Here is a 22,073-nt window from a genome sequence, read left to right on the forward strand (position 1 = left end):
CAGACACACACACACACAGAGCGAGACAGACACACACACACACAGAGCGAGACAGACACACACACACACACAGAGCGAGAGAGACACACACACACACAGAGCGAGACAGACACACACACACAGAGCGAGAGAGACACACACACACACAGAGCGAGAGAGACACACACACACACAGAGCGAGACAGACACACACACACAGAGCGAGAGAGACACACACACACAGAGCGAGAGAGACACACACACACAGAGCGAGAGAGACACACACACACAAAGCGAGAGAGACACACACACACAGAGCGAGAGAGACACACACACACAGAGCGAGAGAGACACACACACACAGAGCGAGAGAGACACACACACACACAGAGCGAGAGAGACACACACACACACAGAGCGAGAGAGACACACACACAGAGCGAGAGAGACACACACACAGAGCGAGAGAGACACACACACAGAGCGAGAGAGACACACACAGAGCGAGAGAGACACACACAGAGCGAGAGAGACACACACAGAGCGAGAGAGACACACAGAGCGAGAGAGACACACAGAGCGAGAGAGACACACAGAGCGAGAGAGACACACACAGAGCGAGAGAGACACACACAGAGCGAGAGAGACACACACAGAGCGAGAGAGACACACACAGAGCGAGAGAGACACACACAGAGCGAGAGAGACACACACACATAGAGCGAGAGAGACACACACACACAGAGCGAGAGAGACACACACACACATAGAGCGAGAGAGACACACACACACAAAGAGCGAGAGAGACACACACACACAAAGAGCGAGAGAGACACACACACACAGAGCGAGAGAGACACACACACACACAGAGCGAGAGCGAGACACACACACAGAGCGAGAGCGAGACAGAGACACAGAGCGAGAGCGAGACAGAGACACAGAGAGCGAGACAGAGACACAGAGAGAGAGACAGAGACACAGAGAGCGAGACAGAGACACAGAGAGCGAGACAGAGACACAGAGAGCGAGACAGAGACACAGAGAGCGAGACAGAGACACAGAGAGATTCTTAACCCCTCTCTATTCATTTAACATTCTATGTCCACTGGGTTCATCTGCAAAATTTAAGTTAATTAATTCAGCAAAAAGAAACTTCCTGATCATCACTTATTGATTCTCACTCTCCCAGGAGAATAATTTCCTCTCATCTCCAAGTAGTGAAACATTAGCAAGGCAAGTGTAAATTACAGATTGAGAATGAAAGTTTATTTTTGATGCTTTTAGCGAATCCCTTGGGGACTGGTACAGAAGAATTAGAAGCTCACCAAGTAGCGTGCAGCAGCTGTCTTCACAGGACACTCACTTAATCTGTGCTAACTAGAAAGAAAGAGTCAAAGCAGTTTACATAAATGTAACCCTAACATTTCTAAAACATGAATCAAGCTGGTTAAAAAAAAATGCTTTGGTAAAATGTAGCTGTCTCAGCTGAGAAAAGGGTTTTCCAGAGAAGGATATTTTCCTTTGAAGATCATGTTATAGAGAAGCTGGTTAAACAGAACTGAAACCTTTAGACGGATTGGAGTTTGCTCACTGAAATTTTTCCTGACACCAAAAATTTCCTCAATTAGTCCCACACTGAAAGGCTTCTGATAATGCTTCCCGCAGGTTTTCCTTGATGCGTTAGGCACTTCTATTCAACATCCCAGTCTCTGGCCTCACCAACACTCTGTTAAAAGCAGTTTCGCTGATCTCTCCTGAGCCTCAACCGCAGTTCAAGGCTGTCAATGGCAAAAGATCAAAGTCAGAATCAGCAACACAAAAAGCATTCAAAAAAAAAACTATTAGTGAGAATGCTCAGCTCCTGGCCCAATTACTCCTCATGCCAGTCATCTTCACATTGAGCAGCAGAGTCAAAGGAATCATCCAGCTACAGTCACAGATGTTTGTAGTGCAGGAGTAATGCATCCATCTCATTTTCTGGCTTTTTAGTTTTCCCCCTGTCTAACCCTGAAAGCATTGACTGTTTTTAGGCTACAGTTTCAGCAGGGATGGCGGCGCCACGGACACAAGGTGGTGTCTCATCAAGTGTAAGCTGAGGCTATTTGGCTGTAAAGAGAATTGTGGCCATGGCCGAACCTGACCTTGTGCAGCATGGGTACAAACACTTGCTAGAGGTCTGTACACATTAGTGGAAGAACACAAAACTCCGGTTGGTGCCTCCTTTGTCCTAATCCAGAGTCTTACAGGCAAATCAGGACAACCCCTCCACTCCCAGACCAGGGGTAAAGAATAGAGTTGGGGTTCTTTACTAAATGTTGGGTGATGTTAACCGAGGCTCAGTGTGGAGTACTCTTACCTCAAGCAACCATGGGTTCAAGCCCCACTCCAGAACCCTGAACCCCTAATCGGAGGCTTACACTCCCAGGGGCAGTGCTGAGGGAATGCTGCTCTGTCAGAGGCACCACCATAATTCAGATGAGGCATTAAACCCCATCTATTCAACTGAGATCCCATGGTCACGATTTTGAAGACGTGTAGGGGTAATCCCCCACCTCACAGCTCCTGGCCAATATTTATCTCTCAACCAACATCACTAAACAGACTACCTGTGCATTTAAGTTGATATTGGTGAGAGCTTGTTCTGTGCAAATTGACTGCCATGTTTCCTACCTTGCAGAAGTCACTACACTTCATAAATGTTTCATTGCCTGTAAAATGCTTGAGGCTGTTGTGAGGGTATGACAGATGCTATAAATATCTGGTGTTCATCCTAAATGTCACATCCAGCTGCAGGTGGATGTCACCCTCTCCAAGTGAGAAGAATCCAAAGCACCAAAGTTACAGTGTTTAAGTTTAGGAAACTTGAAGTACAGTAATCGGGTTCTGATCCCATACAGGCTTAAGGGGAGATGTTGTCTGGTATACTTTATTACAGAAAATTTATATTCCCTCAAAATGTCTTAGATTTTTCAGCACAAGAGGCCGTCATAATGCCTGTGCTGTGAAAGAGTTATCCAACTGGTCCCACTCTCATGAATATGGGCAACTCGGTGCCAAAATAAGGTTTGGCTTTTGCAAAATTGCCAGAATTCCGCCAGAAGCTGTTCATACCTTGTGGAATGATTCATGTGACGTCTACCTTCGACACAAGTGTTCATCCATATCTGGTACTGACACGTGTCTGCCCATTGAGTACAGCCCATCAGGAGCATTCATCAGCTCATGGTCCACGTCCAGCTCAGCCTCTGGGTTTCCATAATGCACGCTGGACTCAGCAGGTGGAGGGAGAAGTACTTTTCAAGTCAGATGTGTTAAAAAAAAAGGTACAAACAAATAATATACCATCAGTGCTGTCAGAGCCAAACCAACAACATTCAGGAACCTCATCTCTCTCCCATTAATATGTTTTTGCTCCAAAGGATTCTGGGGCTGCTAACAAGTCCTGGGATTGTTCAATTGTAATTCTTTCAGGATCTTTTCTACATGCTGCTAAAATACTCAAGTCCCAGAAACACCTCCACTCCAGAGCACTGAATACGGAGCGTGACTGGCAAGTTGAGTACAAATGTCAGTCACTCTCAGGCTCTGCAGCATAGTGTGTTCCCAAGATGCTCTCTTCCATGGAAGGGGAGGGTCAACCTATTCTCAAACTATCCACCCACCCTGTGCCAAGCAGCTCCGGTCACACACTGTGCGCACATGGCATCCGGACATGAGTTATTGAATGTCAGTCCTAAAACTGAGACACAAATATTACACATATGCACAGGCACTGATACACACAGCCAAGTACACACCCCTTTCTACTGAGATACAATAGAATGGGCTGCGAACTTGCCTGCGACGTATATTTGTTTATCTATCTGCCAATATCTATCAATAGATATTAATGCATAAGATGTGAGATAATACCAACAGGCAGACACAGACTATAATCCTATAGGGAACCAGGAACATTTAAGCGAGATTCTTCAATCAAATATGTCCATCGCTCCTTACACTTACCATCGTGATAAGCATCTGCAGCCATCAGTCGCTCAGCCTGGGGAGGATAAAGGGCAAGTATTAGCAGGAGCCCAGTAAGAGTGCCTACTCGACCTCTTCCCTCATCCCCTCCAACCTATCCTCCAGCTCCCTCCATATCCCCTTCTGACTCCCACCCCCAGGCAGCACTGCTCTGGCAATTTAACTTCTCAACACCACATTCAAGAATTCAAGTTGTCCAGTTAAGAGCAGCTTATGACAGAACACCCATGTCTTCCCGACAGCATCCTCCTTCACTCCACTGTCCCCCCCCACAGTCCACCACCTCCATCAATCCTTCCACTGAAAGCTCAACTCTCATTACACAACAGGATTTCAGGTTAACTTTTACTGCCAAAGCTCAGTGAGTAGCACCCCTGACTAAGTCAGGAGATTGAGAGTTCAAGTCCCACTCCAGAGAATTGAGCCCATAATCTAAGCTGACACTTTAATGCAGTACTGACTGAATGCTACCTTTGGAATGAGAAACTGAGACGTTACCTGCCCTCTCAGTATTTAAAAGACCCCATTGCACAATAAGAACATAAGAAATAGGAGCAGGAGTAGCTATTCGGCCCCTCGAGGCTGGCTCTGCCAGTCAATAGGATCATGCCTGATCTGATTGTGGTATTAACGCCACTTTCCTGCCAGCCCCCTTCACCAGAACCCTCGATTCTCTTGTAGATCAAGGATCTATATAACTCAGCCTTGAATATATTCAATGACTCAGCCTCCACTGTTGAATAAGAGTTGGGTGAGTTTCCCCTGGTATCCTGAGCAGTATTTATCCCTCAAACATCAATAAAAACAGGTTATCTGGACCTTATCGCATTGCTGATTGTGCTGGCAAAAGGGTATGCAAGTTGGCTGCCACATTCCCTACATTATAACAGTGGTTGTATTAACAAAAATACCTCACTGTCTTTAAAGTGCTATGGGAGATCAAGGTTGTGAAGGCATTATAGAAATGCAAGTTTTTTCTTTCATATGAGCATGTCTCATTAGCAAAGTGGTGCCAGGCATGCTTATCCTTTCAGCAGTACCCTTCTCTTCCCCACCCCTCAAACCAGGATCCTACCAGAAGAATGGCTTCTGGAAAAGAAGAGAATTATATAACAGAAGGAGGCCATTTAGCCCATCATACCATCTCCTCTGGTTACGAACCCTTCTGCCTGTGAATACAGCTTCTCGTTATTTACTCTATCAAAATTTATTATAGTTTTCAACACATCTATCAGATCTCCTCTTAACCTCCTCTGCTCTAAGTAGAGCAATCCCAGCTTCTCCAGTCTCTCCATGTCACTGAAATTCAGCATCCCTGGTACCATTCTAGTAAATCTCCTCTGCACCTTCTCCAAGGTCCTGCCATCTTACGGTGCCCAGAAGTGAACACAATACTGAACCCTGACCAGTGTTTTATAAAGACTTACATACGAACATACAAACTAGAAGGAGTAGGCCACTTAGCCCCTCGAGCCTGCTCCTCCATTCAACAAGATCATGGCTGATCTGATTGTAACCTCAACTCCACATTCCTGCCTACCCTCTATAATCTTTCACCCCCTTGTTTAATAGAGAATCTATCTAGCTCTGCCTTAAAAATATTCAAACACACTGACTGCTTCCACCACCTTATGAGGAATAGAGTTCCAAAGACTCTCAGCCTTCAGAAAAAAAATTCTCATCTTTGCCCTAAATGGGCCACCCCTTATTTTTAAACAGTGACCCCTAGTTCTAGATTCTTCCACAAGAGGAAATATCCTCTCCACATCCACCCTGTCAAGACCCCTCAGGATCTTACATGTTTCAATCACGTCGCCTGTTACTCTGCTAAACTCCAGGAGGTACAAGCCCAGCCAGTCCAACCTTTCCTCAGAAGACAACCCGCCCACTCCAGGTAATTTGCCATAAATTCCCTGCGATTTTTACTCTGCACTTCCTAATTGTGAAGACAAGGATCCCGTATAATTACCAGCCTTCTCAACTTGTCCTGACCCCGTCAAAAAGTTGTGTACTTACACTCAATGTCTCTGTTCCTACCCCCCTTTAGCATTGTGCCGTTTCATTTAAATTGATTCTCTTTATTCTTCCGACCAAAATGAATTACTTCACACTTCTCGACATCAAATTTAATTTACCGCTTCAGCCCATTTTATCAGCCCGTCAATATATTCCCGAAGCCCGTCAGTATCCTCTTCGTTCTTTACTACTTTTGACTTTTGCATCATTTGCAAACTTTGAAATTATGCCCCGTCCAGTTATATTTTAAAAAATGGTCCTAATCAGGGGGTCAAAATATTTTTTCAGGATTTTGAGATTTTCGAGGGTTATCTTTTGATTTTCAGGGTCGCCCTTTTCATTTTCACTGACTCCTTTATTTGGTGATGCAGCCACGTAGCAACATTAAAAAAATTCAACATAAATATAATGGTAAAGGTTTTAGATAGATAACACAAATACCAAAGGCTGTACATATAAATATGTATTATTAAATCTTTTAACTTGGAACCTGTTAGCCAGGTCCTGGTATTCAGTTTCCTATAAACTCATTTTACAAATGTCTCCGTTAATATACTTGTTATAAATCTCACTACTCTGTTCCCAAAATGTAAACTCTAACTCCTTGGCAGAAGGTAGCTTATTGGGAACGAGTCTCACACCTGCAGCCCCTTTTCAAAATGAATTGTAAGCAATTAGCGCTCTCCAACATTTGTTGGTTTTGTTCTGTCAATTTCAAGTTTCTGTTCCCTCAACATTTTTTTTAAAGTGAGCGCTGAAGACGACATCAGGTTACTGACTTCCAAAAGTCCAACTGTGCAACCAGGGGATTGCACACAAATTAATGTTGCAGCAATGAGCTATTTCAGTGACTTATCCCAAGGTAATGTACCTCCTCGCATGATCATCCACACTTCAATGAGGCAGATAGGATGGACCAAAGGAACATTATTTTTAACATGTGACAAAGAATCACAATTAAAGACAGGTGTTTTACACTCAAGTGGAGCTGTTTGGGGACAATCAATATTTAGTAAAATCAAAAGGAATTCAAATAGAACATACTTCCAAGTGATCATAAAGCTATCATTTTGATATCGTTATGTCAATACCAACTTTTTCCCTTTCTACAAAAAGCTTTACTGTTCACATTTCAGAGATTTTTTTGTGGGATTAGCTTTAGGAAGCATCAGCAAGTTTAAGTCCGTGTTTACTGGATGGCAGATACTTTAAGGGATCCCCCCAGACCCAAAACCCCCACCCTCCCATCAGCCAGCACCTTCTGAGAATTTTCACCAATTCTCACCTTGCTTCACAGTGACAGGCTACAAACTCACCCGTGCTCTGTCACTGTCACCGCAAAAAAGGTGAAAGGTCAGTCCTGAGCCCCAGCCGCCTGTGTGGGTGGCAGCCGGATCTGGGCTAGCGCCAGGCTGAGCAGTGGCTCCCACAGGCCCTGCTCCCGGCCTCATTGCTGAGTTTCAGGCTGCCTCCTTCCTCCCTCCCTCTTTGTTTTCGGTTTCTTTTCCTCAGCCTCCTCTCGACGCGATTGGTGACGGTGCAGCCGAAAGTCTCCGGTGTGCTGGCGGCAGCCAGGTCCAGCCAGGATAATTGCTCCACTTCCTCCAATCACAGACTCCTTCCCTCCCACCCTAAGTTGCTCCTCCAATCATAGATTCTGTCTCTGGAGGAGCAACAAGGGCAGGAGGGAGGGAACCTGTGATTGGAGGAGCTGGAGCGGCCAGCATAGGGGGGGAAAATAAATATCCGACTGGGGAAGTAGCCCCTCAGGTTCTGTCCCTCCCACGTTTGCTGTTCCATCAATCAAACTGCATCGTCTTCCCACTCTCACCGAGACACCTGCAGTTGTTCAGCCCCATCTGGATTATGGGAGAACCACAATGTAAGGTACTTTGTGCTGGAATGACCTATCTTGAATTTTTTGCCCCAGTCTTTAACTTTCCCTAGGCTACTTGAAGTTTTCAGAGTGAATTCACTCGCCAGCCACCCTGTGTTTTGAATATCGGTCCTAATGCCGAACCTTTTACTTTCCCCAATCTGAAATAAAGAATCATTCACTCTGTCTCCTAGGCAATTTATCCATGCAGCCGCTGCTCCTTTAGGGATTAAATCTTGCTAACAAGTCTACTATGTGGTGTCAGGGAGTGGGGTTTGATCTAGAGTACGTACCACATCCCAGGCCTCTGGGTCATTTCTAAAGAGCGTGCTAGTCAATTCAACCGACAGGCGCTTCCGGTAATCCTGAGGCTTGTCTTCCGATATCCGGAACAGAACAGCAGCAGCATAGGTGGCTACAGAGCAGAGAGAAAGGGCCAACAAGTCACCTGACCAGCGCTTACATAGAGAAATAAGAAATCCACGGCACCCAAGAGAACGTGTGAGAGCGAGCCTCAGAGCGAGAGCGTGAGCATGCCCAGAAAGAACACAAGACACGGACATACAACAGGTCACAGGTTCATAGCCTGTACAGCAGCGAAACAACTGATTCACATCAGTGTTTATACTCCACATACTTCACTTGCCCCCTTTCATTTAACCCTCAGAATAACTGGTTTGTTTCTCCCTCATTTTTATCAAAGTGTTCAGGGGTTCAGATGGGGCCCCATTCAGAACTCATTCGACTTTGCTTAATTCCTTTTGTAACAAGGCATTTCAAAGCTGATCAGTGGTGAGAAGCCCTGGCTGACTTTTTTGTCCTGTCCAAAGGCGGAGAGATCAGTTGTGGTCCCTCTCATGCCCTCTCTCACTGCTGCCCTGACTAACACTCCCCTAACAACCGCCCCTTTATATCCCAGGGGTGACAACGGGTGTCGCCGGGAGAACATCACTTACCAATACCCTCGTTTAAGGAGTGCAACATCTCAGTGAGGGGCGCTGTGGCTCCCTCTTGGTCGATTATCTCTGCTGCTTCCCGGTCCTGCGCGAGCTCACACAGGACACCAGCGGCAACACGCTGGATGTTTTCAACAGGAGAGTACAGAAGCTGGAGGGAGAAGAACATTCAGCTCAGTCACCAGACAGCATGGAAATCCATATATAAACTCCCTTGCTAAGAGACAACGATTTAACACTTTCAAGGGGTCATTTCACTCCTGATAGAACCCAATCATCCTACCACCCCACCCCAGTCCACACGTATCTAGTTTGTTTGACCGTGGGTTGAAGGGGGAGATGGGAAGCCCATTTTTGTGTCTTCAACCCATGCCCACAGAGCTTCCAGTGAGATTCGCTGGAAAACAATTGACAATAGGTATAAAGAAAGGGTTAATCTAATTATTTAATGTTATACTGCTACATAAATGTACAAATTAGAAGGAGTAGGCCACTCTGCCCCTTGAGCCTGCTCACGGCTGATCTGAATATCCCCTCAACCCCACATTCCTGCCTACCCCGGATAACCTTTCACCCCCTTGTTAATCAAGAATCTATCTAGCTCTGCCTTAAAAACATTCAAGGACTCTGCTTCCACTGCCTTTTGAAGAGAGTTCCAAAAATTTCTCCTCATCTCTGTCCTAAACAAGCAACCCCTTAATTTTTAAACAGTGGCCCCCAAGTTCTAGATTCTCCCAGAAGAGGAAACATCCTCGCCAATCCACCCTGTTCAGGCCCCTCAGGATCTTTAAACTTCCAGCTTAACTGGAAACATAAGTCAGTGTAAACTATCAGTGGGGTCAGTAACTTTGCAGCAATGCTCAGTTTCAGGATGAAGTGACAATTAGCTTAAAAGACAGGAACTGAAATCACCTAGCAATATGGGGAAAACAGTTTCAGAGGAAAGCATGAAGGTTGATTTGATATTACTCCATACCAGTCAAAGCTATAATCCAAGTTTCACTTGATAGAGGAGCACTCATATTCTACAAGAGTAAATCTAATGATTAGAGACACTACTGGTGAATGCAAAAAATAATTTAAGTAATGATAAACAAAGTTAATGATAAGGGATAAATCTATTGAACTCTCCTCAATGGGGAGTATATTTTAATATATAATCACAGAATGTAGAATTGTGCGAATTGCCACTTAAGAGGATGGGAGACAGTACAGTCCCTGACCACACATCAGATAGGCTTTACTGGCTATAAATTGTTTTGGGATGTGAAAGGTAATACATAAATGCAAACTCTTTCTTTCAATCACATTCCACGTCCTGTTTGAACTTGGGGATTGTGGAAGGTGCGAAAGGAAAGAGTGGGGGGGCTTCTGATTTACCAGACCCCGCAGCTTACCTGGACAAATAGTGGAATTGTGTTGAGCCGGGTGATTTCAGCCCGGTTGATGTGATCCCGAGCAAGAATGTGCAACGCTCCCGTGCAGCCTTCCACGATCTCGTCCATTCGTACTCCGTCCTGGTGGGTCATAGGTCACAGGTCAGTACAGACGCTGCAAATCACAGGCATCCATCACGCACACAAAGTGCTTTTCGCTGTCGTCTATTTCTACTTTCTCCCCCCAACCTGTAAAAGTGCTGATAACTCTGGGTAACAAGAACAGCAGCTTCAAGGTCTCCCCCAAAGGGGGCCAATTTAGTTGCCTAGGCACCCACAGTCAGCTATTCACCCACTGAAGGTATCACAGCTGAGCCCAATCTCTGCAAACACCACGGCAAAAAATTTAAACAGTTGAAAATTTTTAAGTAAAGCACAAACACGGCTCACATGTGAGCCACATAAGGGAGGGGATGTGAGGGGTAGGTGGAAAGACATTGTGCCTGGAATCAATTTTTACATACCATGTATTGCTGTTGGCCACCTCCAGACACTTGTCGCTGTGTTTCATGGTGAGCTTTCACCAGGAGCTGGACAAGTCGGGGAATGACACCACTGTCCCGTAGAGGAGCGTGATTAGTTGGGCACAGCGCCAAGTTACGGACAAGTCCAACAGTGGCCTGGCAGGGGGGGGGTAGTGGAAAGGGAAATAGAAAACAGAAATTAAATTACAGATTCCATCATTTTGAAGGTGAACATGCAGAAACAGCACAACAGACACTTCTTTTAAGTTTGCAACCTTGTAAAAGGAACGGCCTCAGGTCTGCCCAATACCTACAAGATTCTCAGGGGCTTTGATAGAGTGGACACAGAGGTTGTTTCCACCGGTCGGGGGAATCCAAAACTTGGGGGCAGTCTCAGGATAGAGGGCCAATTATTTAGGATTGAGCTAAGGGGGATTACTTCATTCAAAGGGTTCTGAATCTTTGGCATTCTCTACCCCAGGGGGGTTGTGGATGCTCCATCATTGAATACATTTAAGGGTGGGATAGACCGATTTTTGCTCTCAAGGAATTAAGGGAAATGGGGAGCGGATGGGAAAGTGGAGTTGGTGCCCAGGATCAGCCACCATTGTGCTGAACGGCAGAGCAGACTCAATGGGCCACATGGTCTACTCCTGCTCCTATTTCTTGTGTTTTTACCCGATCCTCCGTTGTGTTGATGTGGAGGCTCAGCTGGTCATGTGGTCAAGTTCCGATCCCTACCAGTTCCCCACTCCCCTCCCCAGTGGGTGATTATACAGCTGCACAACAGGCGAAAGCTTCTGACGGACATTCACACTGAGTATGTCCAGGCTTCTAACCACCTGCACATACCATGGCATTTAAATCAAATGTTTCTTCTTAGGATGGGAGGTGACATGACTGATGGTGGATTTATTGCCCATCTCCATCTTGCCAAGGGAACAAAAATGTCGCTGTTCCTTCACTGTCGCTGAGTCAAAATCCTGGAACTCCCTCCCTAACAGCACAGTGGGTGCACCTACACCACATGGACTGCAGCGGTTCAAGAAGGCAGCTCACCACCACCTTCTCAAGGGCAACTAGGGATGGGCAATAAATGCTGATCTAGCCAGCGATGCCCACATCTCGAGAATGAATTTTAAAACAATATGGGACTGGAGTCACAAGTCAGACAGACACTGGAAGGCAGGTTTCCTTCCCTCAAGGACATTAGCAAACATTTTGTGTCTTATATAATAATTTATCAGGTTCATTCAATTCAGTTCCTCAATCTACCCCAAAGGGATGTGAACTCTTCAACCACTGATAGTCCAGTACAAACCCACTCCATTATTAAACACAAATTTGCATCTGAATAAACTGCCTGGGTTCCACAGTCCCAGCTCAACACTGCAACAGATTGGGCCCCCCATCTGCCCAGCACATTTCCCCCCCACCCCCGCCACAATGCCGCCCTACACCAAGCGAGCATCACGTTCCACCCCCACCCCCATGTAGAACAGCCCCCTGGCATCAGAACCACCGCTGCTGAAATCACGGTTACCATTGCTCTGAGCACCTATTCACCTTTATCAGTGGCCAATGGAAGGGCTGATTGAGAAGTTTGACCACGGCAGGAATGCCATAATTGAAGCGCACTTTGTTCTGGGCAATCTCAGCCTCTGGGTGTCTGCTGGTGAGATGCCGGAGAGCACAGACTGCTGGCTCGGTGATGTCCTCCTTCTCGCCCGCTCTCAGTACTGTGTGGACCAGGGCCTCGATACCATCTACCTGACACACCACCATCTTATTCCTTGCATTGTTGCAGGTGAGATTAGAGAGGATGCCAGTGGCACACGTCAACACATTAATGTCATCTGAAGGCAGAAGCTGGACCAGGGTGGCGAGAAGGTTATCTAGCCCTTCCTGCAGACAAAAATACACCTTGGATTAGTGATTATCCAATTCACATCTTCATGAACGGTTCTACCAGGTACTCACATGTGCAAAATATCAAACTTAACCATTGAATTAAAACAGGTCATTCAGCCGAACCATTCTGTGGTGTTCCCATTCCATCTACCTCATCTCAGCCTTTGATTAATTAGCAGAGGAGGTTCGATGGGCTGTACGGCCAACTCTTGTTCCTGCTTATGTTTAGATTACCTTCCTGTTCCCTATTCTCTCATATCCTCAATAGTTCCTTATGAAAAGCATCCAAGCTATTTTCATTACCTTGACTACTTCCTGTGGTACTGAGTTCACATTCTAACCCTCTCTCTGGGTAAAGACATTTCTCATTTCCCTACTGGATTTATTAATAACCATCTTTGTATTAACGGCACATAGTTTTGGAAATGTTTTCTCCACAGCTATCCGGTCCAATCCATTCATAATTATAAAAAGCTCTATCTGATCACCTGTACATCTGAGTGTCCGAGTAGAGTCGCACCCACACTGAGCACAGATATCAACAACACCCACAAATGTCCTACCAGAACCTGGAAAAGGTGAGGAGGTATTTCCATTTCCTCTTCCCACTTGAAGTCTCACTCTGCACCTACTCAGAAACACAACAGCCTCAATGCCCCCCCCCCCAAGGAAAGCATTCTCCAATTTTCCAGGACTCAGGTTAACATTCATTTACACAATTGCAGTACAAAGACTGCTTTGCACGGAGTCCCAGCTGTGAACTCATACCCTGTCAACCCCAAGTTTACCACCATACCGGCCCCCTCCACCCGGTCATCCCATGGCTCATCCACCCTCCCCTCTTCTCCTTCACAGGACAGCTGCATCTTCACCAATACAACATTGCTGAAACCAATATGCTTTTGCACCCACTGTTTCATCCCCAAATTCTAGCAAAGAACAGGAGAGTGAAAACACGGAAAAACACAGATGGCGAGGGTGAACGGAGACCCAACATGAAATATAAATTCCTCAAAGTGGGAACACAGGTGGGTAAAGCCATAAAAAGGCCAAAGGCATTCATAAAGAGAGTACAAGAACTAATGGGAAAAATGGATTTGGATAGACTGCAATAAGTATAAAGCTAGTCTCAGTAATGGTGACCTGACAAATATCATCGATTGGAGACACTTTAAGTACTTTCTCCTTTATTCTTTCTTGGGATGCGAGTATCACTGACAAGGCCAGCATTTGTTGCCCATCCCTAACTGCCCCTTGAGCTGAGGGGCTCGCTGGGCCGTTTCAGAGGGCAGTTAAGAGTCAACCACATTGCTGTGGGTCTGGAGTCACATGCAGGCCAGACTGGATAAGAATGGCAGATCTCCTTCCTCATAGGACGTTACTGAACCAGATGGGTTTTTACAACAATTTATGATAGTCCATGGTCACCATTACTGAGGCTAGCTTTATATTCCAGATTTATGATGGAATTTAAATTCAACCAGCTGCTGGAGTGGAATTTTGAACTATGTCCCCAGAACATTAGCTCTGGACTCTGGATTACCGGTCCAGTGACATGACCATTATGCCACCATCTCCCCACTCAAGCAAGAGAAAGCTACAAGAAGATTAGATAGGAATTTTAATCTATGAAGGTTTTCAATAGAGTGAATAGGGGAGTCAGTGATGAAGGATCACTGAGATAATGCTGTCAGAGGGTTGCTGGGCCACAGAACAAGGGCTTTGTCACTGGACGTGGTTGAGGCAGAGACAACAGAAATGTATTAGAAATTTGACTAAACATTTGAGGTGAAGGAAGATACAAGTCTATGAGGAGGGGAGGGCAGTGGAATTAGTTCTGAATTGTTCTAACAAAGGTTCAGCACATAATTGATGGTCTGACTGGCCACTTACTGTGCTGGAAACCTTAATGGTCTAATTGCTCAAGAGACAATGCATGTGACCCAGATTTGAGGAGCCCCAAGGAATGGTTAAAATGCTGAACACAGCACTGGACAAAAACGCAGTTATTACTTAATTCCAGAGACTTGAGCAAATAATCCAGGCTGAAAGGGTTAGCAGTGGCTCAGTGGGCAGTGCACTCACCTCGGAATCAGAAGGTTATAGGTTCAAGTCCCACTGCAGAGGCTGGAGAACGGAATGCAGGCTGACACACTCAATGCAATACCGAGGGAGTGCCGCACTTTTGGCTGGACATAAAAGATCCCACTGCACTATTCGAGGGAGGAGGAGCTGAGAATGTCCCAGAATCACAACCATCATTTATTCCTCAATGCCCACGACACATTATCCACTCATGAAATCAGTGGGGTCTTGTTGTACACTAATTGGCTGTCACATCCTCTACGTTACAACAGTGGATACACTTCTCAAAAATACTTCTCAGGTTAGTAGCAGAGTTTGAGGGCCTCACCTGTTTTGTTGCTGCATCAGAGAGATTCCTCAATGTCCAGAGGCAGTTCTGAACCAGCCTGGGGCTGGAGCTGCCCAGGTGAGAGCCCAGTGCCTGCATCCCCCCTGTCCAAGAAAAGAAATTCAATTCAGTGAAACAGGTTTGCACGCTGGAAATCTAACCACTAAGCTTGGAGCTCTGACAGCATCAGCTGAACTTGTGTAACCTGACATCTGTTCAGTGATCCAATAGGACATCTCATAACACAGAACAGCTCTTCATCTTCTGTGGCCATGGAAACCAGCTGCCCTGTGCAAGATCCCTCTCCAAGAGAATGTCAACACAAGAGAGATTATTACATAGAATTTACAGCACAGCCATTTGGCCCAACTTGTTTCTGCTAGTGTTTAGACTCCACATGAGCCTCCTCCCACCCATTGTCATCTCATCAACATATCCTTCTATTCCATTCTCCATCATGTGGTTATCTAGCTTCTCCTTTAATGCATCGAGGCTATTTGCCTCAACCACCTCTCTGGTCATGAGTTCCACATTCTCACCACACTCTGGGTTAAGAACTTTCTCCTGAATTCCTGATAGTTACTAATAAAACCAATCTTATACTGATGAACCCTCATTCTGGATTCCCCCAGAAGTGGAAATATCATCTCTACATCTACTCTACCAAACCCTTTCTGTTGTCCCAGGATCTATAGGCTAGAGTGTATATTACCCATTACTGGAACTCAGTGTCACAACCAGACTGCCCTCCCCCAAAGAGGAAAATGGATCAGCTGAGATCCCTGGCTCAGCAATGTAATGCACAGCCTATATGGTACCAAGCCATGCAAACCAAACTTGCCAAAGCAGGAGTCAAAGTCAATGAGGAAAGTCATTCCTGCTCTCTGCTCATTACAGCCACCCAGAAGTTCCATGCTGGAAGTATAGGCACGAGAGATATAATGCTCGAGTGGTTCATTAACCTGACAGAATGGCCTGGGTTTAGTACCAGAGGGTGGCCAACACCCTTAGAACCTTCATCTTTACCCTTTGTAGGGTTTTGTGGTTCTATGAATGGAAGAGGTACGGATGGGGATATGGGGAAGTCACGTGGTACTACTTGGAAGAGTCACCAACTTTGGTTATGCTGTATTCTGGGATGTTTCATCTTCATTCCAACGGCCTTGCCATTGGCTGACCAATGTGGCAATAATGGTGGCAAAATACCCATAATCCCCTCAGCTCTAGAAACACCCCTATTTATTGCATAGTTCTAACAGAACACTCGTGTAGTTGAGACGCATTAATCTTGGGCATTTTGCAGTTTGTCACAAATCCAACCAGAAAAGAAAAACAAGAAAATCCCCATGGTTTTTTTTTCATCAATGTCCAAGCAGGTTAAGTACAGTCCCTGAAAGCAGTTAATTCAAATCAGGAAATGAACAGGGCGGGGAACAGAACAGGAGGAGATAAAGAATGGTCAGGACAGAGGATGGGATGGAGGGAGGAATGAGTTTCAGAGATGTGCAGTTACCAGCTTCAACGATTGCAGGCTTGTTGCTGGGACAGACAGACAGAACTTTCAATACACGGCTTGTGGTCCACAATAGCTTCTCGTAATTGTAGGTCCTCATGATATGAACAAGGGCATCAGGACCTCCATTGGCCAGAATAATCAGCTACACAAACAAAAACAGCCTCTGGTTACAGATTTTCACTCAACAATTCTCAGACTAACAGCCATAAGCTAAATCAGAATGGTCAGACACAAAATAACAGTTTATGGTCAAATCCACAGGACACGTGTACACCCACTGCCCCCAACCAGAACCCGCCCACCCCCCCCCCCAATTAAAATGGAGGTTCCAGCTTAGTGCCAGCCATGGTCAGTGATTAGCACTCTCACTTTGGAGTCAGAGGTCGTGGGTTCAGGTTCCACTCCAGAGTCTTGAGGCCAACAACCAGTGACAACACTGACGGAGTGCTGCACTGTTGAAGGTGCCATCTTTCGCTTGAGACCTCAAAGCAAGGCCCTGTTATGATACAGCAGTTGGTAAAGGCTGAATTGTAAAAATCCCAGAGGGAAACTTGAACAATGACCTATATTTTCAATTGGAATGTTTGAGATGCAGCTCCGAATTCAGGAATAAAACCACCAAGCCTCAAGAGTTTATTGTTATATAAAACTAAATTAAACATGTATTAATTTAACTAATTAAACACGTACACATGTCTACAAATTACTACTGTAATAACTTTTAAACAAATCCCCAAATTAATCACTCTCAGATAAATCTTCAAGTCAACAATAACCCATAGACTTTAAACAGACACCAGGCAAAGCACATTTGACCTTACGACTTCAAAATGAAGTCCCTTGCAATTTGGTTCCTTTGCAGACAGTTGTAGGCTTACAGGCTGGTTAGATCTTAAATGCCTGACTCTCTCACAAACTCCTTTGTTTATACCTTGCTTCCCCTTTGAATGTAAATTTTCCATTATATTACTAGTTTTTTTTAAATTTTACCTCTCCTAACAATAATCTTTTCATTCCACCAATTTTATTAGTAACATTACACATTGCCTGGTGTCTCCCAACTGGTTGCAAGATTTTACCCATTCTTTTGGATCGCTTATTTAAAAGTGCAAATTGCACTTTATCTTTTAACTAATGTTTATCTAATTAACATCTCAAAATTACTATACATCAAAGCACCCAGACTAGCTGGCTTTAATCCAATTAAGCCACACATATCCACATGTCCAATTTAAAAATAATTTCCAGTAACATTATAGACATTAATATCTCTTCATGACAGGCCCCATCTGCCCTCTCAGGCGGACATAAACTAGTCACTATTCAGAGAAATCAATGAGTTCTCCCCGAAGCCCTGCCTGCATTCATCCGTCAACTAACACTACTAAAAATGATTCTGGCCATCATCACATTGCTGTTTGCGGGAGCTTACTGTGCGCAAATTGGTTGCTATGCTTCCTGCATTACAAGAGTGACTATACTTTATAATGTACTTACTTGACTGTAGTGTAATGGGTAACATAATAGATATGCTAATAAGTTGTGTAGACAATGAAGTATCAGTGACATGGGCAGTCACATGCTTGACTCTCCCTCTCTCTCACATGGTGGCAGTCTAAAACACTGACCTGAACAGGTGAAAGGCACTACACAAATGCAAGTCTCTTAATCTTTCAATTATCCTTGTTCCTGTTTGTATTCTATGATCCAACTGAACCTTCACTGACACTGAGTGACAAATCACCTCACTTTGCAGTTTTTCCACTTATTCATACTTCATCTTCACACCTCAATGAACGGGGTTACATCACACTGTCCGTTCGCTTTGCACATTCTTGACACTGCTGCACCATTGGCAAGATCAGACCTTGAGAACAGTACCACCCAATAGGAGAGTGCTCTCCATGTCCAACCCCATCACTGAAAAACAGGTGGGCTCACCGCTCACCCCAGTCCACCTTCTTTCCACAGCCCCCTGCCCAAGGTCCAACGTAGAACACCCCCCAACCTATCTCCAGAGCTCTCTCACCTTGCTCTCCTGATTCCCATAAGCCAAAAGCTGTAGGCAATCTGTGGTGATGGCAAGGAACTTCACGTTGTTCTTTTTCAACAGAGGAACCATCTTCTGGAGCCCATCAGCCAAACGGACAGCCATCTTTGCTCCTTCCTGGTGCAGCAGCAGGTTGTGGAGGGTTGTAATGGCATAGAACAAGATGGACTCGACAGGAGAGCTGGTAAACAAACAGACACATCAGTAAACAGCAAAGCCTACAAATGGGTGAAAACACAGTTTAGAAAGCTGTTACAAAAGCATAGGGGAGCCTTGGCTTTATAAATAGAGGAATGGAATACAAAGCAAGTTACTTTAAACCTTTTATAAAACATTGGTCAGGCCTCAGCTGGAGTTTTGCATTTCATCCTGGGCCTCATATGTTAGGAGGGATGTCAAGCCCTTGGAGAGGATGCAGAGGAGATTTACTAGAATGGTGCCAGGAATCAGGAGCTTCAGTTAATGTGGAGAGACTGGAGAAACTGGGATTGTTCTTCTTAGAGCAGAGAAGACTAAAAGGACTTTAAGAGGTGTTCAAAATCATGAAGGAGAGTCAGTAACCAGAGGGGCACAGATTTGAAGTGATTGGCAAAACAGTGGTGACACGAGAACACAACTGAGAGAACTGGAAGCAAATTCAATAGTAACTTTTAAAAGAGAATTGGAAAAATATTTGAAAGTAAAACATTTACAGGTCTGTAGGGAAAGAGCAGAGAAAGCTAATTGAATAGCTCTACCAAACAGCTGGCAGAGACACGATGGGCTGAACAGAGTCTTTGCTGCATCATTTATGATCCTATGAAATCTCCCATTCCCTCCCAAAGTTGCTGACTCTGGATACCAGGGAACACCACAGTGAACCAGATTTTTTTTAAATTAAGGGCAATCTGACAGCTTCATAATCACTTCCAAGAGCTGCAGAAAAAAAAAAGAATTTAAATTCTTTCATTGCACTGGTGGGATTTGACCTCGCTCTCTGTTAACAGAGTCACTACAAGACTGTGCTGCAGATAGCTGCTACAGGCTGGGCAAGGAATGCAGTAAGATTCAAAAACAAGGACAAGGATCTCGAACTCAATTCACTGGCGCACAGAGGAGCTTAGTAAGGCTGGGGGCAAGGGGGAGTTGTGTGCGGTGGGGGGGGGGGGGGGGGGGGGGGGGGTGGGGGGGGGGGGGGGGGGGGCGGGAGGAGGACATCACACGAAAGGTGAGGATACATTCTGAATGAGCTGCAACTTGTATATGGGTTCATCCCTTAAGTGCATGGAGTCACATCCTCATGTATTCCAATAATAAGCTCCAAGTGTCAAATGTAACACTGCAATGCCCAATTCCATGTATTGATCATGCACCGAGCACTGGAAGGAACTCACTCAGAGGGAAAGTTAGGATCTGTGCACACCCATCACCCTGTGCCCGCAGACCCATATTAGCTTCTTCACAGGTATTTCTTGATCTTGGTCATATGGGATCTGATTATGTCCCACACTAATAAGTTGCATTGTGTAGGCCACTGCACCTCATCAATCCACAGCTTTACTCATTCATCCAACCATTGTCATGGACATGCACAAAAACGTCTACAGGGAACTTGATTGTCAGCACAGTTTTACATTTGAAAATTACCATGAGCTTTAATTTCATTTTATTGGCTATGCAGAGGGGGTACCACCATGAATCTTGTCTTCTCATGTCCTGTAGTTTTCAGCAGAACTGTTTTCCAAACTTCCCACTTGAGTTTGGTTGCTGGGCGTATCAAAATTCATGGGCAGTTCATCCATGATGCCAATGTGGCATAATAGGTGCATATGTTTTTGTCACTGTCTGATGCTTTACTGGAAACTGGTAACTTTGACATCAAGGTCTTTTGGTAGACTCAGTGATCTTCGTCTTCTGCCGCAATTATAGATATCTTCATTCCATAAAGTGGCTACTCCAACTAGCTGTTGCTCTGAAAACTTGGGTGGATTTGGTTTGATGTGGCCCACGTTAGTGCATATATACACATTGCATTTCTGGTGACTTGTAACCATTTTACCAATTTGAGGACCCATTCCAATTCATGCTTCTCAAGATCAGGCCAGTAGCTGGCTCCTGCTCTCTAGTGACTTTGGTCTTGGGCATCTTTTTCAGGCCGATTCCTCCTCCTTCCATTCCCACATCAAAATTCCTTCACTGCAGCACAGTTATTTGACGAGTTAGAAAATGTTATGATTTTTAGCTTGAAATCAACTTCACACATCTTTCGCGTGAAAGACTCGTTTCTTTTTGTCATTCGTCACATGGGGTCTGCTCCACGTGGGCATGTCTAAAACTTCCTCGCATCTTTGCAACATATCCCATATCATCTGCTTCATCCCTTGTGCCCATTTATAAGGTACCAACAAGGAAAACATCCATTTGTGGGGTGAAAAACTGAGGCCGACTACTATTGCGAGTATAACATGCTGTGATTGAAAAGACTTAAATGCCAAGGAGGTCAAATTATTTGCCGAGTACATGCAAAACATGATTTTTGGGGCAGGGAAAAATAGGTCATCTTATACACTGAGTCTACTTATACACTGAGATCTATGGTACTAGAGTTGAGCGAATTATTGACAACTGAATAAATAAGGCTGGAAAATTCCTCCAAACTTGAATTGAAGATCAATGTACATTAAAGGCAAATTGCAGAAGAAATCAGGTTATATTTGATTAAAAAGAGCAGGACAAGAAACCTGGCTCCTACAGTCTACTAACACTCTTTCCCTCCGAGCCAAGAATCCCTCCTTATTCTGAAGGCTCTCCCAACTGAAATGGTTTGGATATTGAGAAGGTCCAAATCCAGACACAAAGCTGCCCACAGTTTGGCACTATCAGTCTCTGGGGCTAGAACTAACACAGTGTTTAGCGTAGAGAGAGGTTTCACACGTAGTTGAGCGATTGACCAACCAGCCTAGGGAGCTCTTCATTCACGATCAGAACTGGAATGGTGTGCTAGCTTTTCCGGCAATCCAATCAGGAATCCAGGAGAAACTTCTTTACCCAGAGAGTGGCAAAAATGTAGAACTCGCTACCAATATGATTGGGAGAGACAAATAGTATAGATGCATTTAAAAGAAAGCTGGATAAACACAAGGAAAGGAATAGAAGGTTATGCTGATGGGGAGATGAAGACAGATGGTGGGGGGGGAGGGGGAGGAGGTTTGTTTGGACCATAAACACTGGCTGTAAACGCTACGTAAAGTGCATACACTGGTGTGGCAGCTCGGAATGAGGGGGTACGGAGAACAGACACTGGCAGCTCAAGAGAATACTCCTATTATACTGCACAAATAATTCAAGTCATGGCTTTGTTTCTGAAGCTGCTTCCCACAATCTAAGCGAGTAGCACACTTAAGAGGGATAACACCCTGTCCATTCACGTTATCAGTCTCCTCCTGTT

The 22,073-nt window shown here is 45.0% G+C and overlaps 1 protein-coding gene across 3 annotated transcripts in view; it reads right to left on the reverse strand.

Moving 5' to 3' along the window:
- Positions 1–1,222: 1,222 nt before the first annotated feature.
- LOC121269153 (junction plakoglobin-like) overlaps positions 1,223–22,073 on the reverse strand; it is a 56,939-nt gene continuing 36,088 nt past the window's right edge. For 2 of the 3 annotated variants that reach the window (XM_041173664.1, XM_041173665.1), the window contains 11 exons: positions 18,626–18,827; positions 16,594–16,738; positions 15,081–15,184; positions 12,323–12,661; positions 10,757–10,912; positions 10,254–10,373; positions 8,857–9,007; positions 8,194–8,315; positions 3,988–4,024; positions 3,094–3,275; positions 1,223–1,760 (listed from right to left, as the gene is read on the reverse strand). In XM_041173664.1, the coding sequence (XP_041029598.1) occupies positions 3,118–3,275; positions 3,988–4,024; positions 8,194–8,315; positions 8,857–9,007; positions 10,254–10,373; positions 10,757–10,912; positions 12,323–12,661; positions 15,081–15,184; positions 16,594–16,738; positions 18,626–18,827 (1,534 nt within the window). In that variant the 3' untranslated portion in view covers positions 1,223–1,760; positions 3,094–3,117. The remainder of the gene's footprint in view (positions 1,761–3,093; positions 3,276–3,987; positions 4,025–8,193; positions 8,316–8,856; positions 9,008–10,253; positions 10,374–10,756; positions 10,913–12,322; positions 12,662–15,080; positions 15,185–16,593; positions 16,739–18,625; positions 18,828–22,073) is intronic. The other variant, XR_005941313.1, reaches the window with a different exon arrangement.

Source organism: Carcharodon carcharias, chromosome 23 (genome assembly GCF_017639515.1).
Source record: "Carcharodon carcharias isolate sCarCar2 chromosome 23, sCarCar2.pri, whole genome shotgun sequence".
Classification (NCBI taxonomy): Eukaryota; Metazoa; Chordata; class Chondrichthyes; order Lamniformes; family Lamnidae; genus Carcharodon; species Carcharodon carcharias.